Below are 15,388 nucleotides of genomic sequence, written 5' to 3' on the forward strand. Positions count from 1 at the left end.
CAAAGATAAAACAGTTATTTCACTTGCAGGAGAATTTTGTTTTACAATGTCAATAACTCCGACTCTTAGAACTTTAACATCTTGTGAAGAATTTGATATTCGACTTGGTTTTACTCTAACTAAGTAATTATCTTAGGGTAGTTCAACGATCTTCCTATGAGAGATAGTTTGATTTAAGACAACATATCAGAAAGTAATATCATCATTTATTGCGGCGACAGCCCTGGGCCAGAGGACAAGATTCAGAGCAAAATAGATCGTTAGAAGATATTAAGACCGGATTTCTTGGACTAGTGGACATTTTGGTCAACTTCGCTGCGACCAGAATAGACACACGGACATGATAGAGAGGACTCGGTTATCTGTTTATCCCATTCAAAGGTATAACAAGTAACAACATTCAAATCATGGTATGGCAGAGGCAACATCGCCTGTCTATGTCCTGAGTTGACCTTATAATTGAGATTCATCCACACCCCTCATCCACCCTCGCCCACACGACTCATCGGCCCTATTGTAAGATAGAGGTAACATCGCCTTTTCATGTCCTGAAGTGACCCTATAGTTGACATTCATCTACCTCTCCCCCACACCCCACATCCACCCTCGCCCACACGACTCATCGGCCCTATTGTATTAGATAGAGGTAACATCGCCTTTTTATGTCCTGATTTGACCCTATAATTGACATTCATATACCTTCCCCCACACCCCTCATCCACCCTCACCCACACCCACACAACTCATCGGCCCGATGCCAAGTGAGGACAAGGAGAACTGACCACAATACCGGGATATGGCAGACTATTAATAGTTCATGGTGAGTTGATCAGTCCAGGGTATGTTTGCTTGGTCATGATTCCTTGTATTCATTAATACTTGAGATTATCGTGGTTTGGCAAGGTGGTCACTGAACTGTATAATTTCCAATAATTATATTTACATTGTGCGTCAATCATCGGAGTATGTGCTTTAAAAATAAATAAAGTTGAGTACTGATCATTCGATTGTGATTGAAAGTATGTGAAGTGTGAGGATTTGGAATGATCAACATGAAAAATAATTACCTTGGTCGTGATAAACATCTTATGCATTGCACACAAAAATTGATATATGGAACATGTGGCATGAATTTGTGGTCCAAACCTGTCAGTTATTCCTCGTAATTTATAAAGCGTGACTGTCTACATGTAGGGAAATGCTATATTTTTATATAATTTCTCAAGTTCTTTCGCCAACCTAGATTACTATTTTTTGCAATTCTCGAAGTGAAGCAATCCTAAGTTTCATTTGAGAAGAAAAGTTTCGTCACTGTTTAAAATCAATCAAAAGAAATGATAAGAAATGTATAAAAGCTTTGAAATTTAACAAGTTGGCACAGGTTGAACTGTATGGTAAACTTGCTACAATGTATCTATTGTCGATACCCATATCCATGTTAACACAAGCACCGGCTGAAAGTATCGTTACAAAGCGGTTAAATATTCATCGATATCGGTGTAATCAAAGGGAGGTTATATTTTCAACCCTTCTTTTTCTTTTTAAGTGAGAGTTGAGATTTCTCTGAGTGATAAATATCCCAGGTCTCACTTAAAGTCATGTGCTGTTATATCGTGACCAAACTTCAACAAAGTATGACGTTAGGACGTGTCTTCTTATTTAGTGAAGAAGTGTTGACAGCCATGTTGCTTTATCAGCGTCCAACCCTCGCATGTCATCAGCTTTAGGGAGATAACTACGCTAGAAAACTCGGAGGAGATTAATTAAGAATACCGAGCCCACTTCCGTACGCTCTAGGATGTTGTAGACTTGTATCGGTCCGATGTCACAATATTATCAAAACATTTCATGACTTGAATATTATCGTCGGTATAATGACACTGCTCCACGTGTGCCCCTTTCTTCTGGAACTCCACTGGACTGGTTGAAGATTGTATAAAACCTCGGTAAGTATGTCAAATTAATTTCCTTTCTCTAACTATTCGTTATGATACAAGTACGCATTCCATTTAATTTAGTATTTTGTTGGTTCTTCGTGGTCATCATTTACTGTTCATGTAATAATTGAACAATATGGTTATTTGACTGATGGTCATCCTGTGTTGCCATAACTCTATGATCTAAAATAAAGGTACTATGTCCCATTTGCAGCCAACATCAAATTCTGTAGAACTTTGCAGGAATTATGATTATGTCTCGTATGTCCTATCTGTGAAATTTAAATGTTAGCAGTGTCCTTATATTCAAACTAAGCAAGAAAACCCGTTTACTTTCTAGACTTCACTGTTAGATAGTTTACTATTGAGTGACTGACTGACTTCTTTTTTTCCCTCTTTGGTAATAACATACATAAAATGAGCTGTAAAGGGTTCATGATCCTTTGTCTGCACCAATTACCTACTGCTTGTAATGGCCAAAGTTAAACTGCATGATTGAATCTTTGCGCAGCACGAAACGGACGACCACTCGGTACAAGGGTCTGAAAATCGGACCATTACTAACATGTTTGCAATCACTAAAGTCGATTCGACAACTAATGGTTGCTTATGTTCCCACTTAAAGATATTGTCAAGCCCTATGAGCATTTGTCTACATCAATAACCAAATTGGCCTGGTTGAATCTTTGGCAATCGCTAAAGTCAATTCGATAACTAGTGATAGTTATTTTCCCACTTAAAGACTTTTTCAAAACCTTTCGTTTTGACGAAAGTTCTAAATTAGTACCGGTATTATCTTTCAAATGCAGTTGGGATTTAACCATTTCATTTGTTTGGCCTACAAATGGGACATAGTACCTTTAAATCGTATATGTTTCTAACGAAATGTCTTAAAACTGAATTTGAATAGGCTTTCAATAAAGCGACACATGCTCTGGTGGCAATCGCTCCACGGTCAATATTTTACTAATAGAATGTTCAAATTGAATCCTGGAGCAAACGCTATACCTTACCCTGATAATAACACAAATCCTAACCTTCAAACCGAATTCCAACCCTAACCCTAACCTGTATCTGTATCTGTATCTTTGACGAGATAAATCTCATAGCATATTATGTTGGTATATACACCAGTTTTTGTCATGGACAACGTTTAGTTAAAGAGTCCATGGTTATGGTAAGACGGTCCTGTGAAATTAATTGCCTCATCGAAGTGAGGAACTATTTGATAAAAACATTAAAGCTTTTTTGTTTGTTCTTGTCCTCTCACCGAGGTGTTTTATTTCACATATTTCATATTTGCATTTTGCATTTGCAATGAAGCTAATAGTGAGCGTTGCTTACATTGATAATGCTATTAAGGAATACTCGTAGACACAGCTGACACCATAGTTGATATAAATTAAATCTTCTTGATCGCGTTCATTTACATTCGATCTTGGGGTCAGGTCGAGACCGAGACTTCGAGAACACCTGTCTGGCCTCCATCTCTGGCTGGCGCAGAGGGGGTGTGTTACCCTTACATCACGTTTGCAGCTAAATTAAGCCACTACTGGAAGCCCACATTATAGGCATCCTTAATAGGCGATCAACTGGTTATATGAAAGAGTGTTGTGGTTATCCTTCGAGGAAAGATCATCAATCTTGGAATAATTTTTTTAATGAAAACAGAGTGGGGTTTCTTTGTACTGCCACACCCAACATATACAAACAGGATATTTGACATTGAAGCAAAGCCCACAACAAATATCTAATCAAGCTATAATTATAGGGAGAGAGCACTTAGGTTTGTTAATTACTTATTTGGGGGCGTACATGTGTTAAAACTAATACGTCAGCTTTGTTCCGACACAAAACAAAATTCAAATTAGAGTTGATAAGATATACTTGTTTCTTGTTGTCTTTCAAGCCATGGAAAAAATATTAACTTTCTCAAAATATTAATTAGTGTTAAACTATTTAAAATCCATCATATTCTAAAGCTCCGTCTGATTAATGTTAGTTGTGAGACTACTTCAGTTAACTTAAAAAGTAGCCGGGTCAGAGGATTAAAAATCGGTCCCACTAGGGCCCGCCATGTGATCAAACTACATGTAAACTAAAAAAGTTAAAAACTGATTTATTGCAAAATGACACTTCAGTTTTGAATGTGCAGTGTTTGACTGCCTCCGATAGCGAAAAATGTTGGTAAAAAACGAGTACCCCCCCCAACAAAAAAAAAACACACGCATATAATTATACAAACTAACAAACAAACAAACAAGTAATCAACATCTATCTATTTTCAAATAAGTCTGCATATCAATTTCAGGGATTTTTTTTCTGACAGAATAATAAGATCCGTTGTCACAGAAGCTTATGTTAATTACAATGTTGTGGAATCGTTCTGGATATTTCAAAAGTCTTCACTATCAATTGGTTTCAATCACTAAGGAGAAAATTAAGTAGAGAAAGAGAGGTATAAAGAGAAAGAGAGAGAGAGAGAGAGAGAGAAAGAGAGATAGAGGGGGAGGGGTGGAGAGTGTTCGAGAAAGAAAGAGAGAGATGAATGTGTGTGGGGGATGAGAGAAGGAGAGGAAGGGATCGATAGCTTGACAAATGGAAATAAAGAAAGAAATAAAGATAGATAAATAGAGAGAGAGAGAGAGAGAGAGAGAGAGAGAGGGGAGGGGAGAGCGATGAAGAGACGGAGAGAGAAAGGGAGGGAGGGAGTGAAAGAGAGACAGAGAAATGAAAAGCGAGAGAGAGAGATAAAAAGGAATGGGAGGGGGTGACAAATAGATGACCTTGAGAGAAACGGATAATTACAATTTTTTTGATAAAGTAGTTTGAGCCCCCAGTCTTCGATTGAGTCATCATATCAGAGGCCTCTTCATCAAGTATCATCGTGGCAGGTGGAGTGATCGTTAGATTTCCGATTAAAACTAAATCTCTCTTTCATGATCAAAAAAGCGAAACGAAACCCACAATATGCAGAACATTCGGGATCATCCATTTGCTCACCCTGAGCTTATGTCGCATAGATTAGGAAACCTGATCCCAGATTATAGCGATTCTACAACAAGGGTTATGACATTGCCCTGGTGATTATCCCTTCCATCATGTTGGATGTCATTGCCATTTGATGGGGTGCATACATTCAAACCGTATCGGATAATAAAATGTCACGTGATTCGCGTTATGATATGATTTTCAAGACAAATCTGCATTCTACACTCAATAGACTAAAACTAAACGAAATCCCAAACTGCCAGCACAAATTCATTAACGTCGTTGATTAACAAATTAAATCATAAATGTAATATCATTCTAAAGATGTTATTCTAATCCGGATCAGGATCGTCTAGTAGGCTTAAAACTAGTTACCAACATTTGAATTGACAATGTTTGGATTGTAATGGGAAAAGCAATATTCCTGTGAATGGATCAATTTTCAATTCACGTAATATATTTATATTTGAAATAGAATTTTAGGCTAAATCGTCCATTTATCATTTAGATATGCAAGCTCTTTGAATGGAAATATGCTAAACCATTCAATAACAATAAAGATGATATTAAGAATCTACTGGGCTTCATAGAAAGTATTATTATAGTTTCAAGAAAGTTTTCTTTCTGCATATCTGGTACCCATATACTTAACCTGGGTGGAGAGTGGCAAATCTAAATTAACATAGACATTAGTGTAAACGGTGTACACAGCATGCTTTGTTTTAGATAAATAATCTGATGAGTGCTTTTTTCAAATAAGTATTTTTCATCTTCCTGTGACCGTAAATGGATAATGATTTTACAAACTTCATGAACAGTGTTAAAACTCAGTTTACAAATATAATATGGGTAAACCGCTTCCTCTGATACTGAGGTCTCTGATACTCAGAATACAGGTATCCCATGAGAAACTGTCTGATGTATATAGGCATATTCCAAGAATTAAATTATATGATGTTTATAATCTTGACATATCTTTATCACACGTTTACGTGGTAAACGTCCAACTAAACAACTTACCTACTCGTAATAGTCTGCCATATACCGACTTGACAGAGTAGGAGAGGAAGCTATGCGCATGCGCATACCTAGCCTAAGTATATCATCGACAGTGTTTTGGGGGAAGAAGCAGAGTTTATTTCAGATCGCACACTGAGTCACATCGCCAGTCAGACAACGTTCATCATTACTGTGTAAACTACTTCTCTCATTTCACTTCAAGCAAATATATTCTGAACAGAAGTACATTTCTTGGATCTGTTGGTAAACATTGGTTCCTTTGATTTAACATTGAGAACTGTCTTTTATTCAATTATCGAGGAATGTTATTGTGAGACAGCATCGTGTTTGCAACGAATGTTTAAGAATGAACTATTTTGAAGAAGATCTGCCTGTTAGACATCTATCATATTGAAACAAGTATACTACGGAGCAAGTGTGATTGGATGATTGTTTAACCAACGTGTCATGGTAGAAGCCTCCTCAATGTTTTGAGTGTATTCTTTGACCCGCTGCCACGTATACTATGGAATCACCCAAAGGACTAAGCAAGTTCAACAGTGCGAGGTTCGGCCCACATGCAAACTTTAGATCTGATTTCGAAGACGACTCATTTATGGCTCATCATAGTTTGACAAAATCAGCACGTAAGATGACTTTGATACTCATAATATTCTCAGTTCAACTTAGATCTTATTCTAAATCATATAAAATGGTATGTGAATTCATACATCGATTATAACATTGTAAATTGTGATAATTATTCGGTAATTCTACTTAAAAAAGACGTTGGTGTGATGAAGTGTCTTTTTGCAGTGGTGCGGTCAAAGTATATTTATTGTTATACATGAAGATATAATGGGGCACAACAGAGATTCGTATATCATTTAATAGGAAGCTTATTTTGTTATGTACGGTTTCATGTCGCTTATTATTGTCCTTAAAGAAGAAATTAATACACGAAGGAGAATGATAGCATAAGGTATGGACTGATATTGCTTTACAAAATGAGATACCATTGCATCTAACAAGCACATGCCATCATTATTTCACTCCACATAGAAATTGAAAATCATGAATTACAATGGCTTTCTGGAATCCTCACAGAGGAATAAGTCGTAGTTATAGGTGAACATCTTACCATTATGACACGTCTTTATACCATGCCGGAGATTGAACCCACGACCTTCCATCTCTACTCAAATGTTCTAACCACTCGACTGTGAGCAGTAATACTTCACTCATTCTGAAGCGGGCAAGGTGTATGCTTACATGGTATGAGTGTCTTTTTGACAGACATGGCGTATTATAAATCTTCACTATCATTATTATTATTATAACCAAAAATATATATAAATTATAGAAATGTTACAATGTTACCTATACTCATCACACTGTGAATAATTCGTGTATGTCAAAATCATTCTCATGACTTATGAAAGCCACTCACTGGCTTAAATATATCTCTCTCGATAACTACTTCTACTTTTTATCCTAAAGAAATATTGGACTATATTTAATGTAGATATGGAACTTCCACACATGCCAAAACACAGCGAGTTGGTTTTTTTTCTCGAAACATGCTTCATATAACCAATATCAACATACACAAACGTCCGGTAGCTCTTAAGATATCTCAGTGGACTTAAATATTTATGCGGAGACATTTGAGAATCTATTTTAAGGACTGAAAATTTCAAAAATAATGCAGGAGCTAGTCCTGACGCAATATCCCCTCATGGCTTGGGATGTTTGTATGTCGTTCTGTGAAGAAATTAAAGTGGAAAAAAGCAACAGGAAGTATTTACTGATCCTGCCAAGCTTAAAGCAAAATATCCTCATCTTATATACCTAATCTGGGATGTAGCGGTTTCACACACAGGCTTTAATTTAGTTGAAGTTTTAAGTAAGACATCATCATGAATCCGTTAATAACAAGAGATTACTGTCATGTTCGGGTGTGGTTATCTTGTGGTACGTTTCAAAACATTAAACCTTAGTTATACCAAAGGGGTTACTCGACAAGCGTGCCCAGTAGTGTGTACACATTACTAAGGCCCAGGGTAAAGTCGCATATAAGTCTCCGGGGCTGGAAGTCTTAACTTAGTAGGGCTGTGCCTTGGACTTCTCAAGTGGCGGGGTAATTGCGTAGAATTAAACATCTCCGGCTAGGCAGATTTGGCTGTTTGACAGGGATTCATAAGGACATTCCCCACCTCTTTCCATTTGATTTATATTAGCTTAACACACGCGATCAACAGCATCACTAAGGGAACTACGCGACTTATAATAGCCTGCTTCGACGTTCACACTGACTTTGCTTTCTGAGAAATAAGCGATTTATTTCTTTAAGAGGAAATTAATCTTAGTCAAGGTGTGTTAAGCTCTGGTGACAGACTATTAATCCAAGTTCATGGAATAGATAAAGTTCCCACTTAGCCAACCATATGCAACGTAATGCTACAACACCTCGGCAAATTATGCGGCTGATTTCAGAATGACTTTGGTTTCTTGTATATTCAATCCGTCTCTAAGGAACAAGACAAACATTTAGCATTACAAATAAATTATATATAAATCCTAATTTAGGGATGCGATCATTTTGGATACAAAATAAATAATAAAATAATAGCTGTTTAACGCTTGCACATTCGAAATTTCACATATTCCAAGTCTGATTTTGTGGTGCACCTTTCCAAGCAATCCATATTGAACAGTTTTCAAACATATTCATAACTAATTTCAATGTAATAGATATAATACATAGATATTCATTCTCAATGTTGTTTACCTATGGATTTCGTGGGATTACTGTTTCATTGTAAATATTATCGAATGTTTTTGTTGTGCGATTAGTATTTGAAAGCTCATGTCTGCACTGATTACTGCTGCTTCACACAGATCTTATTTATCGTTTATTGTTCACTTGCCAAATCGTTAGGGGTTATATGTATATTGTGTATATGTTTTACTGTATATGTTTGTTTGTTTGCAAAACATACCGAGAGTGCCAGCTGACATAGCAAAGTGCTGATTTTCCCCCATATTAAAATCGGACTATTTTGTTATTATCAAAGTGGATCCTAAATTTACAGTATAGACCTTTCTAATGCTCCATGGTGTTTGTATATGCTCAAGATATCAACGATGTATATAATGAAAAGAAATTGTAAAAAGGAGATAATTGATTGTAATGTACATGTATGTTAAGAAAACATTCAATATTTACTGTAAGGTTCTTATAAAACTGAAATATAATATCGGTTTTTCTGCAAGTAATTTCATCATATCTGTACAAGACACGATAACTCAACGTGTCATGAAACATAAATTAATTTATAAGAGAGTAAATAGAACCTCCGCAGGGAAGAATCTTGTTAACCTTTACCGAGAAATTCAGATATAGCACAAACATGACAAATATAGACATCGTCATATTTAACGAACTTAATAGTAGTAATTAGTGAAAAGTTGGATGGAAATTCAAAAGAAAGCAAAGTCTGGATATATTCAATATCAAGACATTTAGCACTATATCCATTGTCCTGGTCAAATGTTTAATACAACCGTTTTGTAACAATTTTTTAATTTGTTTTTAATTTGTTTTTAACTTTCAGGGCGCCCTCAGACTTCATTTGTAATCCAGACGAGCCTTTACGTGTTTGTTGCTATGGTGATTATGGTGTGTGGACTAATTCATCTCTTCATCTATCGACGTAGAAGGTAGGAGGAGTAGTTACAGCACAACCCTCTATCATTTAGACCTTTCGAACTTACGTCTTAAAGACACACCGATTCTTACAGAAAAAGTAATGTAAAGCCCGTTATGTTAGAGGAAAAAGATTATGTAATAAAAAAGAAAGTCTAAGTTTTATATTGGTTCTAGAATCTTAAGCAGGAATAATCTTCATGTTATGAATAGGAGAAAATACTGAAATACTGAAATACTGTGCAGGTTTTTGAAAATCTGGCTAGGGCAAGGTTTTATTTAGAGGGGTAGGGCGGACTGTCGTCTTCCTCCTGACTTTACAGTTTCTAAAAATTAGCAACCAATGATTGCGCTTTGATTTCATACTCAAAACCTCAAAACAATAACACTTGAAAATGAAGCAACAAATAAAGAATTTCGCTGAATGCTTTTTAATTTCATCCAAAGCTGTGGGCCCAAGGGTGAATAGAATTGTCAAAAAAGGTAATTCAATTTACGCAGTTTGACTGAATTCCGTTATGTCAATAGCCCTTTGAAAATTCTTCATGAACATGATGATTATTTCCTCGGTTACAGGACGTCTGACATAGTTCTTAATTCATCCCATGAAGTAATTATGACTACGTAGTGCCTCTATTTAAATGTTAATCTATACATGATGTAAAGGTGAAGGTACTGAAGCCTACAGAACAGGATTTTGTTTATAAGTGTCGCGACGAACTTATATACCACTCTTTCACATTGCCTTGATATTGACTACACAATACTTGCTACTGGTCTATACATGATCTTTAAGAAGTTGGAAATTGACCCTTTTTAATATTCATAGAACGTATGAATTGATACAATCGGGAAATTTTCCCTAAACCTATACGTCACCATCTAAAATAACATAATAGAGTTGTATCTTTGAAGAGCTCTTTTTCTGACCATACACAGCCAGCTTTTCCAAATAAAGTTGGTGATTTCCTTTTAGGCAGGACACTAAATAAGATCTTAATACTTTACGAGACAGACTGTCAACCACTCTTGAGCATCATTTCATCTTTGATCAGGGAGATCTTTCCGTCACTGATCCAAGTCTTCAGCCCGTGTTTCCGCTTCAAGATTTATTTGACATTTATAGAATCTTGGAACTCAAATTTGTTGGCATTGGTCGTGAATAAAGAACTTTAGAGGGTCGTGTCGGGCTCAACTTGGCGACTAGAAGTTGATAATGACTTTGAATAGTTACGAGATATTTTGAAAGGAGTTGCAGCTATTTTGGGGACTCATATGTCAAAATATGGCCTTCACAATATTTGATTTGAAATACTAAAATACGAATAATTTATTCTATAAATTCAGGGTGTCGTTCAAATAATTTGATAGAAAAAGTGTCAAAGAAAAATTACTGCCAATCTACTGACGAAATACTTACCCAAAACACAAACAAACAAAAATGAATTTATATTCAAATCCTAGGTATGTTTACAAATACATGTTCAAATAATCTCGGCATAATTACTGGCGATCATCCTATACATTTACTATTTTCAATAAAAACATGCCTGTCCGATTCAATATAGCTTTACATATAAATAAAAATGCATGTTTATAAGCCCTTTAAATCATTTTGCTGGTCACCTTTCTTTATAATATGTATAGTATGCGATTGTGGAAATGAAGCTCCTTTATTCGTATGATAATATATTTTAATGTTGATATTTCTCCCTATTCAACCTCTTTGTTTTTATTTTCATCCATTACAGGAAGGCTAAGAAGAAGAAACACATGTATGAGAACACCAAACCCAGCAAATCTGGCCGCTCGTTTCTAGTTGAACCCAAGCTGTTTGAAAAGAAGTCAAAGACAACATCGTCCAAAGTGAATAACTCCGAGGTACATTACAAGGAACCAGCTAAAGCACTATGCTACAGCATTGTTGATATCACTGACAATGTATCGATGAAGGAACACTTCACCCATCATCTTAAAGAGTCAAAAACAGTGCCAATGAGGCAACATTTTAACCACCTACGGAAGTCAGAACCAGACTTGAGGAAGTCGGGTGACTATTACGAGAGCATCCAGATTCCTGCCCAGGACAATAAAAAAGGATTTGCCTCAAATGCGAAGAGCAAGGCCAGCGAGGCAACGGCGAAGCTGAAAAAGTTTGGTGCAAATAAGAAGACAAAGTTACAAAGGACATTTCAGTCATTGACAAATCTCTGTGTGACTAATTTAGACAGTTGTGAGGATCTTACAAAGGGGAAGGATACTTCGAAGTGTGATTACAATCGATTAATGACGCCTCCAACACAGATGGGTCGATCTGTTGGAAACATCTATGACACACTTAGTAGACAAAATCCTTGGAAAATAGCAGCAAGGGGACCTGAAAGATACGAAGATATTGAAGTTCATATCGCAAGAGTCGAAAAGCCACTGAAAAAAGATGACAGAAAACGATACCAATCTATAACTGTACCTAAGTTTTGTCCTGAGAAAGGTCAGTATAACGAGGGACGGTTTCCGCTGACAGGACTAACTGGATCAAAAGCTCCCAAATGGCGCTGTAATAGGTTCTGGAGACAAAGTATGACGTCCGAATACGACCACGTAGAGATGAAACTTCCAATGTCTACCAAGTCTACTCATAAACCATCGGTCGCACCAAAACGGTTTACTCCCGTCTATTTCACCCTTGACCCTTCATTGAAAAAAACCTCAAACAGAAATCATTTTAACAACATCTAAGTAAAACGTTTTTTCTGGCTATTTATTAATTAGTTACTATATCTTCCTGATTTATGTTTTTACAGCGTATGTAACCTTGTATGATTACGATGAATGTCTGTTGTCCACGAGGTGTCATCTTCTTGACGTAGGACAGCGTCATCTTCCTGACGCAGGGCAGCGTCATCTTCCTGACGCAGGGCAGCGTCATCTTCCTGACGCAGGGCAGCGTCATCTTCCTGACGCAGGACTCCGCGTCTATTATGACTGGTACCGTCAATAGCGTGCAAAGTAAAAGGGACATGATCATGACAGTGAATGTAAATGGGCAAGAACAACATCCCTTTGACTTGAAGATGTTTGGGTTGATGGCCTCAAAATGCTTTATTAGCGCAATTAATAACGCAATCCAAATGACGCCTCCTGTAAGGCGGCAACAAATGGTTGGTCATAGTGGAAAATCACCGTCAGACAGAAACAAAGAAGAAACAAACTTTAACAATAGATAGGTTTGACTCACTGCCAGTCACCTCGAACAGGTAAACCTTAGCTTAGATACTGTTGCCAGCAGTCTTTTATTGTCTTGTTATGACACATTTTTTTACAAGAGGTCCTCTGAAAATAAATATTGTTTTAATTTTCGAAAAAATAAAATCTACTAACATGCCTAATAATGTTTTCTATAAATTTAGTAGCGAGGGTTTTGCCATTGGTGTCATGTCAAGGGCTGGAAAACATGTAAAAACACACTCGCCACACAAACCTAACTTGTCCGAGAGTAAAAGTAATAGTCAAAACGATTTAAAGAGTATCCATACAAGTTTAAAAATAGATGGCTTTCATATTTCAACTTAAATTAGAATCCCAAACAACAACAACAACCTCACTCAAAATACTCCATTATCTCTGATTGAAAACAAGATTACAAGAAATACCTTGATGTTCAATTTTCGACTTCAATTTCCTTATAAAGGTCACTCACGAGTATTATGTGGTCAAAGGCTAGACAGGGAATGACAGTATCTAAAATTGAAAATCGAGTAATAAATTTGATCTGTTATACCTCAATCTGAAGTCCTGTGATCAAGGTATATAGGGTGTCTTTTTGAAGCTAAGGTGTGCAAATCTCAGCACGCGGCGTCTCCGGTACAGACATAGCGGACGGATATTAACCCCGGGTTCAATGGCTGCCCACCCTCTCTCTCACAAAGAACCCCTTTACGTACCCCACATAAGATAGGTACATAGTCCCTCAATCTCACTAGAGACATATATCTTGTTACTTTGTCTACGAAAATAGTAAGCAGCTTGAGTGTAGTGGTCTATAATACCTATTTTGAGTTTACGATGTAGGTCTCCAGAGACAATTACCGTTTTTGAATTCACTTTGATCATTGTAAAATCATCGCAATTTGATTATGCCGCAGTATTAACGAATCAGTAAATCATTTATCTGATACAAGCATTTATTATACACTCATATCTTCATGTATTTCATAAAGTACATAATATGATTAATTTTACAAGTAAACATTTCTCACTTCCACTTGTATAAGACGCTGGCAAATAGATGTTGCCTATAACTAAAAATGTCCTTTCAATGCAAAATACTTTTGTTTTTAAATGTGTCGAGTGGATGCAGAGTTATAGATTTACAATGCTATGCATTCTTCGATACACAGATAGAAGGCTGTGAACAAGAGTAATATTGACGTTCATAAACAACATACTCTTGGCTTATTTTAAAGTACCTCGGGTAATTTCTAAAGGTAAATAATGTCATTATGTACTAACAGACATTTAAATAATTGCTGGAAAAATATTGTTTTTATATTTTGATGCTGGTAATGATTACAAGTACAGTTCGAATGATGTCTTTAATTATTTAAGACGGAAAGACGTACGATGCATTGTGTAAACAAAATATTTGTGTATTTTAACATGGAAAGTACTTTTTTAATCATAGTTATTGTCGTATTCTATGTGGTGTATTGACGCATGCAGTTATGTCAGATTTTATCAAGTATATTAAATCCCATTTATGTAAATTACTTTGGTGAAAAGTGAATATATTATCTTAAAGCATAAGAAAAGCATCCATCTCAACAAAATCTCGAACTGTTTCATTGTGCTGTAACTCAAGCGTTTTAAGGACTTTGGTATCACTCCAATTACATGTGTTTGCTTTTAAAACTATAATTACACCTATTATAATTGTGTTGTTCCAATTAGACTATTAAAATGCAAAAACCGAAATATAGACTTGATTATAGCATGAAATGCGTAAGAATCAAGCAAGTTCTTGATTTTGATGAATATATTATTCAAAGTATTGTTGTATTCTACAGACTATACCATTATGATATTGTGTGAATAAACTTTCAAAGAACAACCTGAGACTGAACTTTTGCAATTTCGGCTACACATTGTTGATTATCTAAAAGAATTATGAGGTAGAAAATAAATTGATTTACTACACTAAATATCTTTTAAGATTATGTATAAATGCGATTAGAAAAAATAGAGAAGAAATAGATAAACAACTTAAATAGTGTTGGCTTGTCAAAGGACGATATGAGATGGGGAGAAGTTAGGTGTGATTCGCATCAAGTAAGTGTGCGTGTGTGTGTGTGTGTGTGAGGGGAAGCTAACAGCATTAAAGAGAGATACAGAAAAAGGGGTTTAAAAGACACAGAGGGAGAGAGAGGGAGTTAGAGAGAGAGATAGAGAGAGAGAGAGAGAGAGAGATAGAAGGGGTGGAGAGGGCGGGAAAGACAGGAGAGAAAGATAGATAGACAGTGTGAGAAATAGAGAGAGAGAGAGAGAGAGAGAGAGAGAGAGAGAGAGAGAGACAGTGGGAGAGCGTGGGACCGAGAGAGGAGCTTGATAGGTACATGTAGATAGTGAATATATATTTATATATAATATATACAGAGAGAGAGGTAGAAAGAGAGAGAAGGGAGAGGGGGAGATAGAGACATAGAGACAGAGAGAGAGAGGAAGGGAGGGAGAAAGATGTTGTAATAACAAACAA

General features: G+C 36.2%; 1 protein-coding gene across 2 annotated transcripts; it reads left to right on the top strand.

The window, feature by feature from the left end:
• Nucleotides 1-1,664: 1,664 nt before the first annotated feature.
• LOC105438995 lies at nucleotides 1,665-14,758 on the top strand. Of its 2 annotated transcripts, none has more exons than XM_030982775.1 (3): nucleotides 1,665-1,946; nucleotides 9,545-9,650; nucleotides 11,388-14,758. In XM_030982775.1, exons 2-3 carry the CDS (start codon nucleotides 9,598-9,600, stop codon nucleotides 12,373-12,375), a joined length of 1,041 nt encoding a protein of 346 aa, XP_030838635.1. In that variant the 5' UTR covers nucleotides 1,665-1,946; nucleotides 9,545-9,597; the 3' UTR covers nucleotides 12,376-14,758. The 2 variants fall into 2 exon arrangements, with proteins under 2 accessions (XP_030838635.1, XP_030838634.1); XM_030982774.1 differs by lacking the exon at nucleotides 1,665-1,946 and adding an exon at nucleotides 6,015-6,574.
• The last annotated feature ends 630 nt before the right edge of the window (nucleotides 14,759-15,388 follow it).

This window comes from Strongylocentrotus purpuratus, unplaced genomic scaffold (assembly GCF_000002235.5).
Source record: "Strongylocentrotus purpuratus isolate Spur 01 unplaced genomic scaffold, Spur_5.0 spur5_scaffold_13, whole genome shotgun sequence".
NCBI classification, from domain to species: Eukaryota; Metazoa; Echinodermata; class Echinoidea; order Camarodonta; family Strongylocentrotidae; genus Strongylocentrotus; species Strongylocentrotus purpuratus.

Coding starts and splice junctions, on each gene's coding strand:
- LOC105438995 (XM_030982774.1), top strand. CDS start 6,454: ATGGAATCACCCAAAGGACTAAGCAAGTTCAACAGTGCGAGGTTCGGC. Junction 6,575..9,544: donor TAGTTTGACAAAATCAGCAC/GTAAGATGACTT, acceptor TTTAACTTTCAG/GGCGCCCTCAGACTTCATTT. Junction 9,651..11,387: donor TTCATCTATCGACGTAGAAG/GTAGGAGGAGTA, acceptor CATCCATTACAG/GAAGGCTAAGAAGAAGAAAC.